Source organism: Myxine glutinosa, chromosome 13 (genome assembly GCF_964187855.1).
Source record: "Myxine glutinosa chromosome 13, kmMyxGlut1.1, whole genome shotgun sequence".
Taxonomy (NCBI): Eukaryota; Metazoa; Chordata; class Myxini; order Myxiniformes; family Myxinidae; genus Myxine; species Myxine glutinosa.
Genome location: NC_136273.1, coordinates 32,958,909 through 32,980,868, shown reverse-complemented (window position 1 = coordinate 32,980,868; position 21,960 = coordinate 32,958,909). Strand labels below are relative to the sequence as shown.

Sequence of the window (21,960 nt, the reverse complement as noted above, 5' to 3'; positions counted from 1 at the left end):
GGCCTTCAATGAGCGGTGAAATCGCTCACACAGGCCGTTAGCCTGGGGATGGTAGGCCGTGGTTCGGTGCAGCCGGACCCCGAGCCCCTGCGCAACCGCCCCCCAGAGCTCCGAGGTGAACTGGGGGCCGCGGTCGGATGAGATGTCTGAGGGGGCGCCGAACCGGGCGACCCAGGTGGCGATGAAAGCCTGCGCGACATCGGCCGCCGTTGTCGACGCCAAGGGCACGGCCTCCGGCCACCGGGTGGTGCGGTCCACCATGGTGAGGACGTAGGTGAAACCCCGCGAGGGGGGCAGAGGTCCCACCAGGTCCACGTGGACGTGGTCAAACCGGCGTTCCGGCACCGTGAACGGGGCCAACGGGGCCTGGGTGTGCCGGTGCACCTTGGCGCGCTGGCACGCGAGGCACGTCCTGGCCCAGCCGCGGACGGCCTTCCGGAGGCCATGCCAGACGAACTTGTCGGCGATCAGCCTTTGGGAGGCCCTCGCGCCCGGGTGGGACAGGCCGTGGATGGCGTCAAACACCTGGCGCTGCCAGCCCGCGGGCACGATGGGGCGAGGACGCCCGAGGGAGACGTCGCACAAGAGGGCCGCGCCCGCGCCGTCAAACGGCACCTCGGTGATGCGGAGGCCCGTGACGGCGGTCCGCAAGGCCTGGACGTCGGGGTCAGCGGCCTGGTCCGCTGCCATCCGGGCATAGTCGATGCCGAGGTGGACTGCGTGGGCGACGGCCCGGGAAAGGCAATCCGCCACCGGGTTGTCCTTCCCCGCGACGTGCTGGATGTCCGTCGTGTACTCGGACACGGCCGAGAGGTGACGCTGCTGCCGGGCCGACCACGGCTCGGTGACTTTGCCCATCGCAAAGATCAGCGGCTTGTGGTCGACGAAGGCAGTGAACGCCCGGCCCTCGAGCAGATGGCGGAAGTGCCTGACCGCCAAGTGAAGTCCGAGCAACTCGCGGTCGAAGGTACTGTAACGGCGTTCGGGCGGGCGAAGCTGCCGGCTAAAGAATGCCAGCGGTTGCCAAGCTCCACGCACCCATTGCTCATGCACTGCGCCCACCGCGTAGTCCGAGGCATCGGTGGTGAGGGCGATCGGTGCATCGGGCGCCGGGTGCGCGAGCATGGTGGCGTTAGCCAAGGCGAGCTTCGCGCCCGTGAACGCCGTGTCCATCTGCTCGGTCCAGGTAACGTCGCCTTTGCCCGGCTTACCTCGGAGAGCTTCGTGCAGGGGGCGCAGGAGCTGGGCGATACGGGGCAGGAACCGATGGTAAAAGTTCACCATGCCCAGGAACTCCTGCAGCCCTCTGATCGTGCGGGGGCGCGGAAACCCCTTCACCGCCTCCACCTTGGCCGGTAGGGGGACGGCTCCGTGCCTGGTGACACGGTGCCCCAGAAAATCGATTGTGGCGGCGCCGAACCGGCACTTTGCGGGGTTCACAATCAGGCCATGCTGGCCCAGGCGTTCGAAGAGCGTGCGGAGGTGGCGTAGGTGCTCTTCGCGGGACGCGCTGGCGACGAGGATATCGTCCAGGTAAACGTAGACAAAATCCAAGTCGCGCAGGACGCTGTCCATCAGTCGCTGGAACGCCTGAGCCGCATTCTTCAGACCGAAGGGCATGCGCAAGAACTCGAAGAGTCCGAATGGCGTGATGACCGCCGTCTTCGGGACGTCCTCCGGCCTGACGGGGACCTGATGGTAGCCGCGTATGAGGTCCACCTTCGAGAAGAAGGACCTGCCCGCCAAACGGGCGGAAAAGTCCTGAATGTGGGGGACGGGGTAGCGGTCGGGAGTCGTGGCGTCATTGAGACGGCGATAGTCCCCGCACGGTCGCCATCCCCCGCCGGGCTTCGGCACGATGTGCAGCGGCGACGCCCAAGCGCTCTCTGAGCGCCGAACGATGCCGAGTCGCTCCAGGGTAGCGAACTCCGCTTTTGCCACCGCCAGCTTCGTCGGCTCGAGGCGGCGTGCCCGGGCGTAGACCGGTGGCCCGACGGTGGGGATGTGATGGGCCACCCCGTGCTTGACGGCCCCCGCCGAGAAGGTGGGCCGCGTGAGGGCCGGGAAGCCGGCGAGGAGGCGGGTGAATGCGTCCGCTGCCGGAAGCGTACAGACCAACGTGGCCGGAACCGAATCGTTCGGCAAGCCGCTTGGCAAGCCGCTCGTTGAGCTGGGCAACGCACAAGCGAGCGAGCTGAACGTCTCGGCCTGGACAAGCCGTCTGCGCTTGACGTCGACCAGGAGCCCATTAGCGCACAGGAAGTCCGCGCCAAGCAGTGCCATGGGCACGTCGGCGGTGACGAACGTCCATCGGAAAACCTGCCCTCCAAACCGCAGAGAGAGGCAGCGTTTTCCGTACGTACGGATGGGCGTCCCGTTCGCGGCAAGCAGCGCGGGGCCCCCACCCGCGGCGTGCTTGTCTGACGTGCCGGCGGGAATGACACTCACCTGCGCTCCCGTGTCGCACAGGTAACGGCGCCTGGAGAAGGTGTCCGTTATGAACAGCAGGCTGTTCGAATGGCCGGCGCTCATCGCCACTATTGAGCGCCGGCCCGGGCGTTTCCCGACCCGTTGAAGGAGCACGGCGGATGACACCGCCGAGCTTCGTGGCCGAACTTGGCGTGGAACCAGCACCAGGTGGTGGAGCTGGAGGAGCGCGGCTGGCTCCGCCAGGCCGGTGGAGTTGGCGGGTTTCCCCGCGGTGGCGGTTTTCGCCGCGGCGGTGGGCGGGGCGTGGCGGCGTTCACGAGGTGCATATCAACATGCTGCTGAACATCAGCGTGCTGTAGAAGCTGATGCTGTGGAACATGCTGCTGAACATCAGCGTCGAGGGCCGTGACGGCCACGCCGACGCTCGCCCGCATGTCCGAAGCGGCGAAGTACCTGTCCGCCTCGGCCGCCAATGCTCGGGGTTCCGTTAGCTCGGTCCCGGCCAACGCGAGGCGGACCTGCGCTGGAAGTTGGCGCCGGAAAAGCGCCCGGAATAGCGAACCGGGGGCTTCGTCGCCCAACAGTGACAGCATATGGTCCATTCGGACCGACGGGCGCGTCTCACCGAGCTCGGGGAGATCCAGGAGGCGGTCGGCCCGTGCGTCGTCCGTAAGGCCGAACGTGGCTAGGAGTAGCCGCTTGAGTGCCTCGTACTTGTGGCCGTTCGGTGGGTGGCGAAGGACGGACACAACTCGAGCGGCCGTGCCGGGCCCGAGGGAGGCGACGACGTGGCAATAGCGCGTGTCATCGCCGGTGAGGCGCCGAAGCTGAAATTGGGCTTCGGCCTGGACGAACCAGACTTCGGCCTGAGCCTCCCAAAATTCCGGAAGTTTGACGAAGTCGGCCATGGCGATGGCGTCGCGTGTGGAAGGATCGCTCCAGCAGATCCAACGTCGAGGGTCACCAGTAAAGCGCGGCGTTACGCGCGCTGCTTGTGAGCAAGGAGGAAGCGGACAAGCGGTAACATATAAACGTCTTTATTGTAAGACTACACTGTAACACTGTACTGTCCCGGGCTGGGCGCCCGGTGTATATCATGAGGCCACGCCTACCCCTGGTGCGTGGCCACCGCCCACTTGGTGCGCGGAATGATGTCACCACGCCAGTGGGCTTTTGTGTCCGCCACACTATCTTGTTTAGGACCTTTTTTAGACTGTAGTTTGTCATCAGACAAACATCAGATGGTTTACAATTTCCTTTTTTACCTGTGCAACACTGAGGTTATGAAGCACTCTTTGCATGGGAAAATTTTTCCTCCTTCCCTTCCTCCCTCCTCCAAAACGGAGGAGCCTGTCAAGGACACCCACCCCCCAAAATATGTATATGTAGAATATCTTTCCCCTCCCTCTCACCTTCCCCTCCCTTCCCTCTTCCACTCCACCCACTCCCTTCCTCACCCATCCCTCTCCTCCCCCCCCCCCCCCCAGCAACACCTGGTACTCCTGCTAGTGTGTGTATATATAAATATATATATATATATATATATATGACTCCATGGTAAGATCTACAACCATTAATTGAAAAACAATGACTCAACGTTTCGATTAACAACATGTGACAAAGCCACACGCCTCCGTTAATCTTCCTCAAGAGTGATAAAATCATCTCAACATCCCCTTATATGCAAAGTGGGCGGGGTATATGCAAAGTATACCCCGCCAATGCTGCAAAGCTGGACAGCCAATGAAACCGTATCACACCGCTCTCGTGAACGGAGACGTTACTGACCAAATTCAAAAATCAACCGCATATTAACGGCTCAAAATAATCCTGTAAGCAATGTTGGATTATAACTCAAGTGTTTGTTCAATTAAAGGTTGGAGATCTTACCATGGAATCATTTGGATTTACTCCCAACCACAAATCTTTGCATATATATATATAGTAAACTGCTAGTGGATATACAGTCACGTGAAAAAGTAAGTGCACCCCATGTAAAGTTTTGACTTTTTCAACATATTTCAACATACAGCTATTTGATCTTCATTTCAACAATATTGATAGATAAAGGTGATATAATATAACAAATATCATGAAACATTTACATTTTGTAGTCCATTGTATAATTTAAATTATATCGAGTTTATCGAGAACTGGTGTTGGGCTAGCGGTTAGGGTGCCGGCTTAGGATCCTAAGATCCTGGGTTTGAATCCCGGTCGATCGCTGAATTAACGCCAGGGGGGTTGATTCAGCCTGTCATCCTTCCGAGGTTGGCTAATTGAGTACCAGTTCACTGGTAATTCCCTGTTTGTCGTTAAAGGCGGCAAAAAGGGTTGGCGTCAGGAAGGGCATCCGGCCGTAAAACATTGCTTCAAAAAGGGGACCGAAAAACAACAACAACCACGGTCCCCGAAAAAGGCCAACCCCCGCTTTGCGGGGAAAAATGGCCTCTAAAGGTGGTTATTATTGTATAATTTAAATAAACATAAATGCAAATTTCGCATGTGGAAAAACTAAGTACACCCTTGGCTCTAATAGGTGGTGTTGCCCCCTTTGGCAGAAACAATCTCAAGTAGGCGTTTCTTATAACTGTCGACCAGTCTCTGGCATAGACTGGGAGAAATTTTTGCCCACTCCTCCATGCAGAATTATTTCAGCTGTGCGATGTTTGAGGGGTTTCTTGCATGCACACCTCATTTCAAATCCCCCCACAACATCTCGATGGGATTTATATCCGGGCTTTGACTTGGCCATTCCAGAACCCTCCATTTCTTTCTTTTCAGCCATTCCTTGGTGGATTTACTGGTATGTTTAGGGTCATTGTCATGTTGCATGGTTAACCTTTGGTTGAGCTTCAACTTCTCCGACAGATGGCCTCACATTATCCTCAAGCACCCTCTGGTACAATGAAGAATTCATAGTGGATTCTATGATGGTGAGCTGCCCAGGCCCTGATGCAGCAAAGCTGCCCCAAACCATAATATTTCCACCACCATGCTTTACAGATGGTATCAGGTTCTTGTGGTCAAATGCTGTCTTTGGTTTTCGCCAAACATATTGTTGCGGATTTGAGAATCCTGTGTTTGTAAATATCACCCTCTGTAAGTAGTGTCATGATCTTTGTAAATACCTCCATCAATTTGTGTAAAGGTCAAAGGTTGTCCCCTTAGTTAGTCCATCGCATGCACGTAGAAAATCATATACCCTTCTAAATAGTTATTTCCTTATTATGTGTTCCAGTTTAAGGCTCTGTTGCCCATTAGTTGACACTGCATTGCACCAAATCGAATAAAATAGGATCCCTCCGACACCCCCATGGCCTCCTAAAAAGCGCCAGTACGGCGGCGTTCGCCACTACTGCTTTGGCTTATTGTCAGCGCCTCAGACTCCATTGAACACGAGGTCATCTCGGAGCAGAAGGTGGGAGGAGTCAGCCAAGCGCCAGGAACAAGGCGTGGCTTTGCCAACGCCTCATCAAGGGGCGCGATCGGTGAGCCCTCGCGACCAATCAAGGCCGAGGCGAGCTCACCGATGGGCGTTTCCAAAAGGCCGGCGGCTTGATCGCCACGCGCCTCATAAAAGAAGGTTGGGAGGGACTGCTTAGGCAGATGAGTGAGGAGTCCACCGCAGCTGAGTCCACCGCAGCTGAGTCGAGTTTGAGGAAGAGTTGAGCTTTGACGGCAGTTTCGACCCGCTGCTACGAAGCAATGCCGCCGTGCGAACCAGATTGAGGAGGGTCGGCGGCCGCTCACCTCGAGCCTTGCCGTTTACACGAACCGGACCCGCATCCTTCCAGCCCTGTGATCCCACCTTCTCATCCGTCCAGCCATCTACCCCTGCCATTCCTGCTTCATTCCCATTCATGTAAGTCTGACTGTCGTCTGTTTATCTGTGTTGTCCTGGGGTTTAAGTTAAGCTTGTATAAGTAGAATTGCACTGTGTCTTCTTCTTCTTCTGTAAATTGCTTTCGTTTTCTTTCCTCCTCCCTTGGTTTCTTTGGTTTTGTACAATAGTTAGTAATAAATACCTCCTGTTCTTCCTACCTTTGCCTTCTTTTCTTCACATTCGGTCACTTTAGAGGTTTCCACATTGAACACCTGTGGCACGATTTGGCCAACATTTAGGATCGGGTTTAGTACTTGCTCATGGTTCGGACCGCGGGCTGCTAACCCGCTCGGCAAATAACATCTTGTCCGCGGTCTCGAACGGGGTTGCCCACCTGCTTTGTGGAGGGCTCGGCGGGGGCGTACGGGAATCCTTTGACCGATCGCCTCGGCCAATCCCACCCCACGGAGGAGCGGGGTAGCTTCAGGAGCGGAGACGGCCAGTACAAATAGAAGGGGGATTAAGCCACCCCACCCCCCCCCCCCCCCCAGCTAAGGGGAGTGCCGTAATCCGTTTCCGTAACAATATCTTCTGGTACTGTGGCCAGATAGCTCTACCTTTGACTCATCTATCCAGAGCACATTGTTCCAGAGGTGCGGGTCTTTGCCTCGGTGTTCATTGGGAAACTTTATTCTTGCCCTGATGTTCTTTCTGGACAGCAAAGGTTTCCTCCTGGCACACCTCCCATGTAGATCAAATTTGTGCACCCTCTTTCTAATGGTAGACTCGTGCACTTTGACATCAACAGTGGCAAGAGCTACCTGTAGGTCCCGTGATGACATTCTGGGGTTCTTAGAGACTTCTTTCAGCATCTTGCGGTCTGCTCTCGGGCTGAACTTGCTGGGGTGGCCTGGCCTGAACAAGTTGGCAGTTGTTTGGAATCTTCTCCACTTGTAGATGATCTTCTGGACAGTCGAATGATTGATTTCAAATTGTTTGGAGATCTTTTTAAATCCCTTCCCAGACTCGTAGGCATCTATAACCTTCTTTCTGAAGGCCCCAGAAAGCACTTTTGATCTCGGCATGGTGACGCCGCACACTTCAACAACAAAGAGCAAACCAAACTAAATGTCTGAGGTTTAAATGAGACAGGTTCCTCCAAGATCCTCTCTAACGATGTTCTAATCATTTGCACCTGAGCTGATGCACCTGATTCTAATTTTAGGTATTTGAAGTAGTGATAAATGTCGGGGTGTACTTCGTTTTTCCACATGCGAAATTTGCATTTATGTTTATTTAAATTATACAATGGACTACAAAATGTAAATGTTTCATGATATTTGTTATATTATATCACCTTTATCTATCAATATTGTTGAAATGAAGATCAAATAGCTGTATGTTGAAATATGTTGTAAAAGTCAAAACTTTACATGGGGTGTACTTACTTTTTCACGTGACTGTATATGTATTGAGCATTGGTCTGTTTCGGTGTTCCAGCTCCAAGAGCCTTGAATCTGTGTTCAAAAATGAAAAAAACGACGAAAGTCTTCAAAAATACATATTTTGAGCCACCTCGTAGACCAACGGGCTTTTCTCGGCAATCGTTTACTATATGGCTTTTATTATGGAGTTTGTGGGCCGAGGTCCAGAGAGTGTGTACAAGATGTCCTACTCACACTCCTACCTCATCTCCGTTTGTTCCATTGCCTCCTCTTTGCTTCTATCTTCTCTGAACCTCATTCCCCTTTCTCCCCACCCCACTCTTTTCTTCCCTTTTCCCTTCATCAGTCCTCTTTTCCTCAAATTACTTACCTTGTCATACGAACCCCTTATATTGAACAGATCTCAAATTATTCTTTCTTGTTTGCCTATAAATGTTTGCAAGATCTAATTGAAGCATTATTACACATGTTGTTTGAGAAAGTCACAAGGTGTGTCTGTGTACATTGACTCTCATTTTTATACCATCCCTCCCTATGCCTCCCTCTTCTCAATTACAGCAATACTTGTCTTATTCCGAGGCCTGTCCTCAGCCTGTGTACCAGCTGATGCTCCAGTGCTGGAAAAAAGAAAGCCAAGAGCGCCCGGTTTTCCAAGCCATCCACAAGTTCTTGATCGAGGCCACAAACAACATCGAGGCAGAAGAATCACCATGATTTTGGCCATTTTGAAATGGTGACGATCTTCTTGATTTTTTTGACTTCTGCAGTGACCAAGAAAGTCTGCAGTGACTAGCAAGAAAGAATCCTGAAGCAGATGGAAAAGTCAGTTCTGCGTCCCACCAGGTCTGCTTTCAGTTGGTCTATGACTGTGACCACCACCCTTGACCATGTTGTCTTTGCCAGGTGTCGAAGAGCTATCAAGTTGTTGTTTTGAGCCCATTGGTCATTAAAACGCAACCACCAAGAGTACTCTTTTTTTAAATAATGGTGATCATCTGATTTCAGGCCTGTCCACCTGACAATTTGAGATGCCTGATAATATGACAAACTGGACATTAGAAGACAAAAAAAGAAAACTTCACACAAGGGGTACACAAGGAACTTGGACACTGGAGGAGGCCATTTGTTGGTCTATCAAGCCTGCGCTACATCCACACCACAGGCCATTTGGCCTGTCAAGCCGACCTTCATGTACATTGAGATTTTTTTTTTCTTTGCTCATTGTGAGTTGTTTGTGTGTTTCTCGTTTGTTTTCTGTTTGACTTCCCATTGAGTGACTAAGTAGAACCCTTTTTTGGAGACGACAAAATGGCCTGTTTCTATGACACCAATCGAACCGAATTGATTGAACAAGTTTGCCTTTTTTTATTTATTACCCAGGCCAGATGTAGGATAACCACCCACCCTGGCTCTTTATTACAGAGAACAGTCAACATTCAGCCTTGTGAATTTGAAATGGCCAATCTACGGCCTATCCCCTGCCATCTTTGCCTATAAATTACGAGTGTTTACATGCTGATTGTCTTCATGCTAGTACCACGGTGTTGTATAGGACGCCCCGACCTCTTGCGTGCCCAAGTTGCCATCCGATGAAGAGTGTTCACGTACATGTGCTGTGTTATGAGTTTTCCAAATAAAGATAACCTTTGGGAACTGGGAGGAATATTCCACTCTTTGAACTGCAGAAATCAAACCAGGCAACTGAAGACCAGGAAGTGAATGACAAAAAGGCCACTGAAGCTGTTTTGTCACTCGTCACAAAACATGACATCACCTGCCACCAATTGCTGATTACATGATCAAATGTTTTCCCTGACCTTTGGACACCAATGTCAATAGAGAAGCTGAAAATGGATCTTTAAAATAATAAATAACTCCCTGTTCCTTCCAAACCTCCTTGCTACTTTCTTCACCCCTATTATTATTATTTCATACCATGTTTTTCTGAATTTTCATTCTCTCCTTTTACCTCCGCTCCTCCTCCCTCCCTCCCCCCAACCTCATCTGCTCCAATCATCTCCTCCACCCATGGATACCCAATATGCAGTTGGTTCCTTCCTTGGATTTGAACAATCAAAGGTGGCAACGTTTTAGTAACTTAGCCTTGCATCCTTTGAGGGTGATAGACAGATGAAAGACAAAAGGTGAAAGAAAGTCGAGGAATTGAAGAAGAACAGGACAACACACGCGATGCTATGGACCCAGTTATCAAATATTGGTGTTGCTGCCACACCTGCTTCCTATTGAAACACAAGCTTCACATAGGGTCCGGTATCACAGCAAAAGGTAAGAGATCCGCAGGGCGGTTTGTATTCTTTTCTTTTCTTTTTACTGATGTGCAGGCTTCATCCATGTCACTGTCATGAAAAGGTTTCACGTTTCGCCCAGGTAATCGTAGCAACCTTTATGGGGGCCAGTCCAAGCAGGAAGCCCCAAAGGACTCTTGGCTTTGGTGGAAACATGGTGCTTTGGCCATGGTCAAGGAAAGGTGCAAAACGACCCTTTTTGTACCCTGGTAGCCTGCCTGACACCGTGATGCCAATACGTGAGCCGAGTTCAGAGTGGCAAGACGGGCATGGCGTTGCCTCCAAGGTTATTCAGTGCACCGATCGCTTACACTTTGGCCAGATCTAACAGGTTAACCATTATAGGTATAGCACCCCTACCCAGCCCCCATCAAAGAGGGGCATTAACCTGATGACCCAATGTTCTTTATTTATTATTCAGACATGATATCTGGGGAGTCATCAACAGCAAAGTCCAGGCTCGTTGACTCTTGTGAGTTTGAATCTTCAATGAGAGGCTACTTTTTTTTCATGCTATGCTAAATCTATTTAAATTTAGTATCTTTCAGTACCATGCTGCATACTGTACAAGGTACTTACAATTCGTCGTTTCATCCACACGCATATGGCTTTTCCATGCTTTCTGCGGAAGCTGTGGCACAGTTTCAACAATAAACGTAGCTCATAAGGATGGGAGTATTCGTGGACCATTGGGGAATATCGATCCAAGCGAATTAATAGTCCCAGCTTGGAGGAAAATGTACTTTAGAGGCTTAGAGCATATCAATAGGGACATTTACATACAAGTCTGGAAAAAAAACATTTTATAAAAATGCAAAAACATGTAGGGATGGAATCCCAAACAAACAAACAAACAAACAAGAAGACGTCATGCGGAGCATGATACTTGCAAAATCCCCCCCCCCCCCCAAAAAAGTTTTCCATTGATACAGCAAATTGTCCATTTCATGAAGATTAAAATTTACAATCTTGATCAAAGCTCGGGTCAACAGGATGAAAAATGATGATTTTGGAAGGTTGACCTTGAGTTGACATTTGACCTTTTGACCTCAAAAATAGTTAGTTTCCCTATTTAGTGACTCAATGTGAAAATGCTGTTCAATTTTCAAGTCAATCGGATGAAAATTGAGGATATTAAAAATTTGGCCTATGTTGACCTCAAAAATAGATGGTGGTTGAATTCAGCGACCATATATATATAAATCCTCTTAGAAGTTCAAGTCAATCAAATGAAAATTGGTGATTTTAGAAATTTGGCCTATGTTGACCTTTTGGCCTGTGTTTACCTAAAATATAATACGTGGTTGAATTCAGTGACTAGATATGCAAGTCCTCTTCAAATTTCAAGTCAATTGGATGAAAAATGAGGATTTTAGAAATTTGGCCTATGTTGACCTTTTGGCCTATGTTAACCTTTTGGCCTATGCTGACCTCAATAATAATTGGTGGTTGAATTCAGTGACCAGATATGCAAGTCCTCTTCAAATTTCAAGTCAATTGGATGAAAATTGAGGATTTTAGAAATTTGGCCTATGTTGACCTTTTGGCCTATGTTAACCTTTTGGCCTATGTTGACCTCAATAATAATTGGTGGTTGAATTCAGTGACCAGATATGCGAGTCCTCTTCAAATTTCAAGTCAATTGGATGAAAATTGAGGATTTTAGAAATTTGGCCTATGTTGACCTTTTGGCCTATGTTAACCTTTTGGCCTATGTTGACCTCAATAATAATTGGTGGTTGAATTCAGTGACCAGATATGCAAGTCCTCTTCAAATTTCAAGTCAATTGGATGAAAATTGAGGATTTTAGAAATTTGGCCTATGTTGACCTTTTGACCTATATTGACCTAAAAATACTTGGTGGTTGAATTCAGTGACCAGATATGCAAGTACTCTTCAAATTTCAAGTCAATTGGATGAAAATTGAGGATTTTAGAAATTTGGCCTATGTTGACCTTTTGGCCTATGTTGACCTTTTGGCCTATGTTGACCTCAATAATAATTGGTGGTTGAATTCAGTGACCAGATATGCAAGTCCTCTTCAAATTTCAAGTCAATTGGATGAAAATTGAAGATTTTAGAAATTTGGCCTATGTTGACCATTTGGCCTATGTTGACCTCAAGAATACTTGGTGGTTGAATTCAGTGACCAGATATGCAAGTCCTCTTCAAATTTCAAGTCAATTGGATGAAAATTGAAGATTTTAGAAATTTGGCCTATGTTGACCATTTGGCCTATGTTGACCTCAAGAATACTTGGTGGTTGAATTCAGTGACCAGATATGCAAGTCCTCTTCAAATTTCAAGTCAATTGGATGAAAATTGAGGATTTTAGAAATTTGGCCAAAGTTGGTGACCTTTGGCCTATGTTGACTTTTTGACCTATTGACCCCAAAACAACAGGCTTCTTGCTTTTGACCAACTCTACCATTTGGTGAAGTTTCGTGAAGATCGGTTGAAAATTGTGACCTGTAGGCCGGTGACAAACAAACAGACAGACAGAACCACAAACTCAACCGACCAATATACTTGAAAAATCTTCGATTTTGCAAGTAACAAACAAGTACAGATACATTCAAAGTACACCGCGTCCGCCCCCATGCCAAAGAAATAAATGTCCTCCGGCGCGGCATTGCTGGGGCGCCTTTGGCACCTGGCGATACCGCGGTGCAGCTCATAGAGACTGTATTGGGAGGGAGAGGTGTACAATAATTGATTGATTAATTGCATAATTAAAATCAATAAATAGTAATTCGAAAATATTTTCCCAATCAATTGGCTAATAGCATACCGAAACCACCAGTGCTTCATCCGAAGCTGTAACTTAGAAATTTAATTTAGTACGCCATTCATCTAAAAAATTAAATAATGAATTGATTAATCAATAAATAGTTAATGGGTTATTTGATTAATCAATAAATCAAAAATATCCTTTAGACCCACATCACTAAGTCACTGTCGTGTCCAAATATCAGCCTAGCTCAAAAGGTGCCTGAGATATTGCCCAGATGAGAAAGAAAAGAAATAAATGATTAATAATGATAATAAATAAATAATTATCATAAAAAAATTAATCAGTTGGCTAATAGAATACCTAAACCACCACCGTTTTATCCGAATCTGTAACTCATAAAAAATTAATCGAATAATTAAATATTTAATCGATTGATTAATCAATAAATCAAAAATAGCCTTTGCAGCCAAATCACTTGGTCATTGTCATGTCCTAATATCAGCTTCCTAACTCAAAAGGTGCCTGAGATATTGTCCAGATGAGAAAGGAAATAAATAAGTACTTAATTAATCGCTAATAATTAAATATATAATCGATTGATTAATCAATAAATCAAAAATAGCCTTTACAGCCATAGTCCGTGGGCTGAGTAGGGTTTACATGCACCCCCCCCCCCCCCCCCCCCCCACAACTTAACTTCCCGGGTATGTCCATGTACCCCCCACCCTAGGGGTTAGGAAAAACCATGTTAACAGAAAAAAACTCATTCCCAAGGTACCTCCCACGCATATTTTGATGTTACCCCCCTGTGTCGGTGATTTCCGAAAATTAGGGGTAGGCGAAATTCAAATGGCCATAACTTTTTACCTCGTCATCCTATGGTTGCATATGACCCCTCAAAATGTTTGTCCTGGGACACTCTTTACAATGATATGTGTTATATGCAAATGAGGTCACCAGAGGTCAAACTATAACGTAATTTGGGGGTTGCCCAAAATCCATGACCTTGAAAGTTAAAAATGACCTGAGGTAGGCAAGAAATTGGTAAAGGAATGTTTTATTATGCCTTTTTGATAGTACATATATCAAGACAGTTTATGGAAAAAGCAGCTTCGAAAAATTCCAAGTATTGACTGGTTGGCGGTCGTTTGAATTTCACTTGGTCGAAAACTCACTTGGTCGTTGTCATGTCCTAATATCAGCTTCCTAACTCAAAAGGTGCCTGAGATAATGCCCAAATGAGAAAGGAAATAAACAAGTACTTAATAAATCGCTAATAATTAAATAACTCCTCAATTAATTGATTAATCAAAAAACAAAAAATGTCGTTTTTGACAAAGGACTTCCTCACTATTGTGCCGAAATTTCAGCTTCCTAGCTCAAATGATGGCTGGCATATCACCCGGTGAAACTCAGCACTCCTTTTCAGCGCGCGTCATAGTCGAGCCTGCTTCGGTGCCCTGGAGATGGCATAGGAAAGGAGCGGTGTACAACAAGGGAGGAATGACAAGGTAGAATTGACAAGGTAGTAATGACAAGGTATGAATGATGCAAGGAAGGAATGCCAACAAAGGAATGACAATGACCGAATGACAAGTTAGGAATGACAACGGAGGAATGACAAGGTAGGACATGTTGGGCACAGGTGTTGGGATGACCATCGTACATCGTACAATGTAATTATACGAGCGATGTACAATGGCGACGCACGGGTGGGAGCCCAATATCTAAAAAAAGAAATGTTTAGAGAAACTTTATGAAAACTCCCACCCACTTTAGGACACGTACGGGGACCCTAAAAGGTTCCATATAAAGTTGCGTAAGATGTTATCACTCGCCAACATCTCCCACAAACAAGCAGAATACTCACCCCTCCCGCAGCTACCCACAATTCCCGCATGACTACTTATGTGCAGCATGTCTGGGTTGACCTTTGACCTGAGTTGACCTTTGACTTAATCATTCTTCTTGTCCCACTGCCTTGACCTGTGTTTTGCCTCTCGCTCTGCTCATTGATCAAACATGGCCGGTCTGGGCACGAGTGCGGCTATGAGTGATGCGCAGAGCGATGCGGGTACAAATGGCCACGATCCATTCCGAGCGAACAGGGGATGGATTGACCACTTCAAGAAGCGGTACGGTCTCCGCAATGTCAAACTGTCTGTCAGACGAGCATGCCTTCACCGACCACGAGGGGACCGAAACATTCCCTGCTCAACTTGCGCTCATCGTGGTCGGCAGGCAGCTCTCGATCACGTATTCTTTTCACCCTGGTCCCTCCATCTCAGGAGTATCAGCACCCTCTCCCACCTGCCTCTAATGCCTCCCCCTCAGTGCACGACTCATCAGCGACCTCACCTGTGTCATCTTCAGAGGAGTTCATTGAGTTCACTGGATCATTGAGTTAACTGGGTCACTGGAGGAAAATTGATGATTTTTCAGATGAAAATAGATCATTTCAGAAGTTTGACCTTGAGTTGACATGAAATATTTGGTTTCCCAATTCAGTGAGGCATTATGCAAATGCTGTTCAACTTAAAAGTCAATCGGAGGACAAATGACGATTTTTGAAATTGAACCTCAGCATGACCTTTGACCTTTGACCTCAAAATCAATAGGCTTCTCATTTGAGACTACCTCTACAGTCTACAACTTGGTAAAGTTTCATGATGATCCGTTTGGAGTTGTTACTTCAAAATACTTAACCCCCCCCCCCCCCTTGCCCCTGCCCCTCCCCAAAATAAAATTTGCCATGGGTCCTTCAAATTGTCCATTTTATTAAGATATAAATTGACAATCTTAATCAAGGCTTGGTTCAGTCAGATGAAAATTGATGATTTTTGAAGTTTAACCTTGAGATGACCTTTGACCTTTAGGCCTCATAAATATTTGGTTTCCCAATTCAGTGATGTACTATGTAATTGTTGTTTAATTTTCAAGTTAATAGGATGAAAATTGATGACTTTTCAGAAGAACATTTATGATTTTAGAAATTTGACCTTGAGTTGGCTTTTGACTTTTTTTTTTTCTTTTTTTTTTTTTGTATACTGAATCGAGGCTCGTGAAAGAGCTAACATTTATTTCACAAACAAATCAACCAGACAAACAAAATATACAAAAAGAGGGAGCGGAAGACAAGATGGGGAGAGAAGGGGAAGCACACAACCACAACATTTGAGAGCAGGGAGAAGTGTGGGAGGGAGAGGGCTTGGGGGCAGGAGGCGTGGGAAGGGGGGGGGGGGCGGGTGGGAGAAGTATAAAACACAAGGGGACCAAAATTAGCAGGGGTAGAAAAGATCAAGGTTTTGGATGGGGGAGGATAAGAGATGGTGGTGAACAGCTGTTTTAAAGACCTGGAGGGTGGAGTGGGATTGAAGAGAGTGAGGGAGTTTGTTCCAGAGGCGGGAGAAAAGAGGAATGAAGGAGTGAAGGTGAGCAGAAAGTCTTGATTTTGGCAGTTTAACCATAAGAGGGTTGCAGGCAGATATTGTGCGACCTGTAGGAATATTTGGGGGACAGAGCCCAGAGAGGGCTGGGGGGGCAAGGCCAGAGAGGAGTCGGTAGAAGACGGAAAGACCACCAACCTGCCTGCGGTGAGTGAGTGAAAGGCCCTTGGAGTTAGCTTCATCGCGGGAGATTCCAATGATTCTGAACGCTTTGGTTTCAACAGCGTGAAGACGGGCTAGGTGTGAGGCAGGAGCACCAGACCAGAGGGAAGAGCAGTATTCCATAGAGCTGCGGATGAAAGCCTTGTATGTGGTGAGGAGCTCAGGTGTGCCAAGGAAGGACTTCGCACGACGGAGGATGCCCAGTCGGCGACTGGCTTTGGAGGCCAGATTTGAAATGTGGTTTTCCCAGGAAAGATCATGGCAAATAGTGAGACCCAATAGCTTGAGTGACAGAACTTCTTGGAGAGGATTATTCAGAAAGTGGATGGGAGGGTTTTCCAGTCGGTCTTTTCGGAGAGACATCGTAAGAGTGTGAGATTTATCAGGATTGAAAGACATGTTCCATTTGTTTGCCCAGTCTGTGATTTTGTCAAGGTCTGCAGAGAGTGAGGAGGCTGCAGACTGCCGATCTGAGGGATGAGGAATGGAGCGACAGAGAGTAGAGTCGTCAGCAAAGAGATAGAGAGGATTTTCAAGAGAGTCAGAGAGATCATTGATGAAGACCAGAAAAAGCACAGGGCCCAGAACACTACCTTGGGGAACTCCAGCCTGAACAGGAGGAGGAGATGAGAGAAACCAATTCAGGGCCACACGTTGACTACGACCAGAGAGGAAGTCCGCCAGCCATGCGTGGAGATTTCCATGGATACCATAGGAGGAGAGTTTGGTGAGCAGAGCAGGGTGCCAGATCCCCAAATAGTTGGTTTTCCAATTCCGTGATGTACTATGCAATTGCTCTTTAATTTCCAGGTTAATCGGATGAAAATTGACGATGTTTTAGATGAAAATTGATGATTTAAGAAATTTGGCCTTGAGTTGGCTTTTGACCTTTTGATCCCAAAATAGTTGGTTTTCCAATTCCGTGATGTACTATGCAATTGCTCTTTAATTTCCAGGTTAATCAGATGAAAATTGACGATGTTTTAGATGAAAATTGACGATTTTAGAAATTTGACCTTGAGTTTGCTTTTGACCTTTTGATCCCAAAATAGTTGGTTTTCCAATTCCGTGATGTACTATGCAATTGCTCTTTAATTTCCAGGTTAATCAGATGAAAATTGACGATGTTTTAGATGAAAATTGACGATTTTAGAAATTTGACCTTGAGTTGGCTTTTGACCTTTTGATCCCAAAATAGTTGGTTTTTCAATTCCGTGATGTACTATGCAATTGCTCTTTAATTTCCAGGTTAATCGGATGAAAATTGACGATGTTTTAGATGAAAATTGATGATTTTAGAAATTTGACCTTGAGTTGGCTTTTGACCTTTTGATCCCAAAATAGTTGGTTTTTCAATTCCGTGATGTACTATGCAATTGCTCTTTAATTTCCAGGTTAATCGGATGAAAATTGACGATGTTTTAGATGAAAATTGATGATTTTAGAAATTTGACCTTGAGTTGGCTTTTGACCTTTTGATCCCAAAATAGTTGGTTTTTCAATTCCGTGATGTACTATGCAATTGCTCTTTAATTTCCAGGTTAATCGGATGAAAATTGACGATGTTTTAGATGAAAATTGATGATTTTAGAAATTTGACCTTGAGTTGGCTTTTGACCTTTTGATCCCAAAATAGTTGGTTTTTCAATTCCGTGATGTACTATGCAATTGCTCTTTAATTTCCAGGTTAATCGGATGAAAATTGACGATGTTTTAGATGAAAATTGATGATTTTAGAAGTTTAACCCTGAGTTGACCTTTGACCTTTTGACATTAAAATATTTGGTTTCCCAATTCAATGAGACACTTTGCAAATGCTGTTCAACTTTCAAGTCAACCGGATGAAAAATGACAATTTTAGAAATTTGACCTCACCTTTGACCTCAAAATCAATAAACTTCTTCTTTATGACCAACGCTAACATTTGGTGAAGTTTCATGTAGATCGGATTAAAATTGTGACCTGTAGGCGATTGACATGCAGCCAAACAGACAGGGGTGAAAACAGCCTCCATCCACCTTCGGTGGTGGAGGGTAATTATCGGACCCGGATCTGCACCAAAATCTTATCAATTCGTCCTTGTCACACACTCAACCTGCCCACCAAAATTTTCATGTAGGTAATCAACTGATGTGGATCCATGACCGAGGTTGTGGACCTGCTTCTTGGAGAGGTTCTAGGCTGAAAGGATCGAAATCTCGAGGAAGAACAGTGCCCAGTTGATGATCTTTTGGGGATTTTGGGTCTTTGGGGTCTTTTGTGTTCTCGGGTTTGTTTCGGTCTTGGGAAACCGGTCAATTGCTTACAGGTTAAGGCTCGTACTTTAGGTAAGGGAACTATGTTTTGAGCTTTGCAATAAAAAATAAAGTTGAATACGGGATGTTGTGAATTAACATCATTTACAGCAATCCTTTAAATTATAATATATTGTTACAGACGTGGCTTGGATGTTATTTACCGAGCGGTTTTATGGTATGACCACGTCTGCACAAGTTACCCGATTGTGCCCGAACGTTGACTAGTCGCGCGATGCTGGCTCAATAAGAAAAAGAAGACACCCGGCTGGATTACAATAACACAATACGACACCAATGTTTCAATTCTCAAGACCTCCGGAGGAGATTATATTCGTACGGAAAGGTCAGATTACAGGGGCTAGAGGTATAATCACAGAAAGACAGGCACTTAGACACACTCTTATATTAACCCCGGACAGACGACAGACAAACGGGACAACGGCTGACTCACACGGGGGTTGATGACAGGAAAGCGGGTATCGATGGCTCCAGGTCCTCCTGGGCTCGGGGCAGGGTACAGTACGGTCCGGTCCGGTCCAAAGATGCGGGGAGGTATCGTCGCGCTGGGGGTGGCGGTGGCTTCTCTCGCCAAGCTGAGGCGCATCTGTCGTCACGTCCGGCGCGGGGCCGCGTATATCCGGCGGGGAGTGACACGCCCTCGGCTCGTTAGCTCCGCCCCAGATGGAATCGGCACGTTGCTTCTCATTGGGTGCGTGGGGGGGTTACTGGCTCCGCCCCTGACGAGGAGCTGACAGCCAGCCCCTTCGGGGTAACGCCGTGGAGCGCATGGTCATGGCGGGTAACCGAGCCGGTGTGAGGACGCACACTCCCCGCCCCTCTGTTGTTGTAGTCGTAGTTGTAGTTGTAATTGTTGTTGTAGTTGTTGTTATTGTTGTTGTTTGGGGAAGAAGATGGGAGGAGGTATGGGAAAGGTCCTAAACTCACTACTGATGCCATATAATCACATTCTGGTGCAACGAAGAGTCATAATTAATGGAGACGAGGCCTTAACTGACATAGAATAAGAATAGCTAGGAAGATGTCCGAAAGTTGTCTACGTGTGGTGCGGTGGACCTGGGCACGACATTTAATGGGGGAATAAGGGGAAGGTCGGCTCTACTGATTGTTATTTACATGCAATGGGACTAGGGAATGGGGGATTGGGGAAAGTTGGGGAGTATTGGAGAAAATAGGGGAATATTTACAAGCGGATATGGAGGCCAAATTCCATATTCGCAACATTGCACCCTTCTCTACCCTCGGGGCGTCCCGACCCGATAAACTTTTACCTACTTTAGTGTGGCACGCAATGTAGTTCCCTCTACTATTAACTCTACCCTGAGTGCGACAGTTTTACAGATATTCACAAATGAGTAAATATGTCCCCCTGCGACGTTGCACCCTTCTCCTCACAGAAACACACCCACAGGATAACCGAATCCGGAAAGAATTCGCAAACTACACATACAGCCGGTAGGGAGCATTATTTACACGACTACGCTGCTATTTACACTACGATCCAGGACCTGTTTTTTTGGAGGAACACATGCAGATGTTATGCATAGAGAGAGCGCGCTTGCCAGCATCGATACACCAACCCACGAGTGCTCTGTGGCCGACGGCCTTTAATAACGTGCAGAGCACCCTTTCCCAGCATCAAAAGCACCACCCCACCACCAATCGGTTGGTCACCATTGTTCATTGGAATAAAAATAAATTCGACAACCCCTAACCCTGCAGGTGTCTCTTGCTCTTCTTGTGGTGCACTTGGTGTTAATTAACAGTGGTTCACCTTTATGGCATAGGTGCCACGTTGACCCATAGGTCCATCCCCGGGTGGTGCTTGGCCGCAAACGAACTGCGGTCCATTGTGGGTGGCCACATACATTGCGGTCCATATGGTGTATCGATCCCGGCAGCAAACAGCGAAAGTGCAGGCCCACAACTGCGCAGCCAGCACCTCTCTCTCCTCTCTCTCTACCCCAAAGCCAGATCCTCGGAGGTGGGAGACAAAAGAAGCAGACAAGTGAGTAAGGTGGTAAGGGCGCAAAAGTGCACGCAATGTAAGGTGATGCACACTGGGGGCACATGGGAACCAGGTGAGACAGGTACGTTCCTATCGTACGCCCCCCCCCCCCCCCCCACCAGGTAACCTACATGGCCCCTCCCTTACCCCTTACTGTATCCACAAAACACAACACTACCCATAAACATCTACTTTACAAATCAACAAACATCCCTACTGTCTTCCCCGTTCCTCCCATATACCAAATTCGTCTTCTCTCCCTCCTAACCAATCAAATTTGCCATTTTCAACTCTCATCAAAATTTGCCATCTCCAACTCAACATCATAATTTGCCATTACCAATTCATCATCAGTCCCTCCTAGGGAGGGAGAGATGGAATCACCCCAATGTCTCATCCACGTCGTGATGCGTCTCACAAATCCACACAGCGATTCATCTCCTGCAACAAAAAACAAAGAAAACACAGGTGTGGAGTCATCATCATCACCACAGGTAAGTGGCTGCGTATGGTGCGACAGGTTCATCAATCCTATCTATCTCCTAAATGACTTTAACAACTTTACACTACCCGGGGTCTTTCTCCGGCCAAACCATTGGCCCTCTTACACTATGGGTTCTAAAAACCAATTCCCATTGGCCAAACTGTGGTGCTCTTCAATTTGGGGTCTCACTCCCCCGATTCATCTCCCGGTGCCCTCGCACAATTTCTGGGCTGTGGCGTGTACCTCTCCCAGTGGGCCTACCCACCTGCACACCTCCACCACTGCAGTTGCCTCCGAGCTTACCTAGCTCCTCACCCTAACCTAACTAACTGGGGCAGGCCCTCTGGCGCTCTCCCCACTCGGTGCCCTCTCTGGCACTGGGCTACCCGGGTCCGTCCTCCGGATCCTCGGGCCCCATCCACAACTCTACCGGCTCCCAGAGCCCACCTGCGGCCTCACCTGGCCGACATCCTCACAGTGGTGGAGTGCCCAACCAACTACACGCACTAACAGGCTACACGCCCAGCCATTTCCACAACACTAATGCACCCATTCACAACACCATTCTGCAACCGCACCACAAGTGCCAATATCCAACCACAATTTACCTGTACCCTCTACCTAACACTTACACTACCCGCCCCGGGTACTCGTGAAAGGGGTCTACTCTTCCCCCATCCACACCTTCGCACCATGCACACCACTCCGTACCACTCACTCCAACTCTCTCCACACACCTGTACTTGCACACCTGTGCTCTCACACCTGGTGCCACCTGCACCCTTCTCTCCCCAAGCGCATTC

General features: G+C 47.7%; 2 protein-coding genes across 6 annotated transcripts in view; one reads left to right on the top strand and one right to left on the bottom strand.

Moving 5' to 3' along the window:
• LOC137438808 (discoidin domain-containing receptor 2) overlaps positions 1–9,354 on the top strand; it is a 129,404-nt gene extending 120,050 nt beyond the window's left edge. For all 5 annotated transcript variants that reach the window (XM_078767287.1, XM_078767288.1, XM_078767289.1 and 2 more), the window contains one exon: positions 8,260–9,354. In XM_078767287.1, the coding sequence (XP_078623413.1) occupies positions 8,260–8,415 (156 nt within the window). In that variant the 3' untranslated portion in view covers positions 8,416–9,354. The remainder of the gene's footprint in view (positions 1–8,259) is intronic.
• The window catches only part of LOC144888650 (uncharacterized), a 648,249-nt gene that overhangs the window by 309,821 nt on the left and 316,468 nt on the right, over positions 1–21,960 (bottom strand). The gene's annotated exons all lie outside the window — the stretch shown is intronic.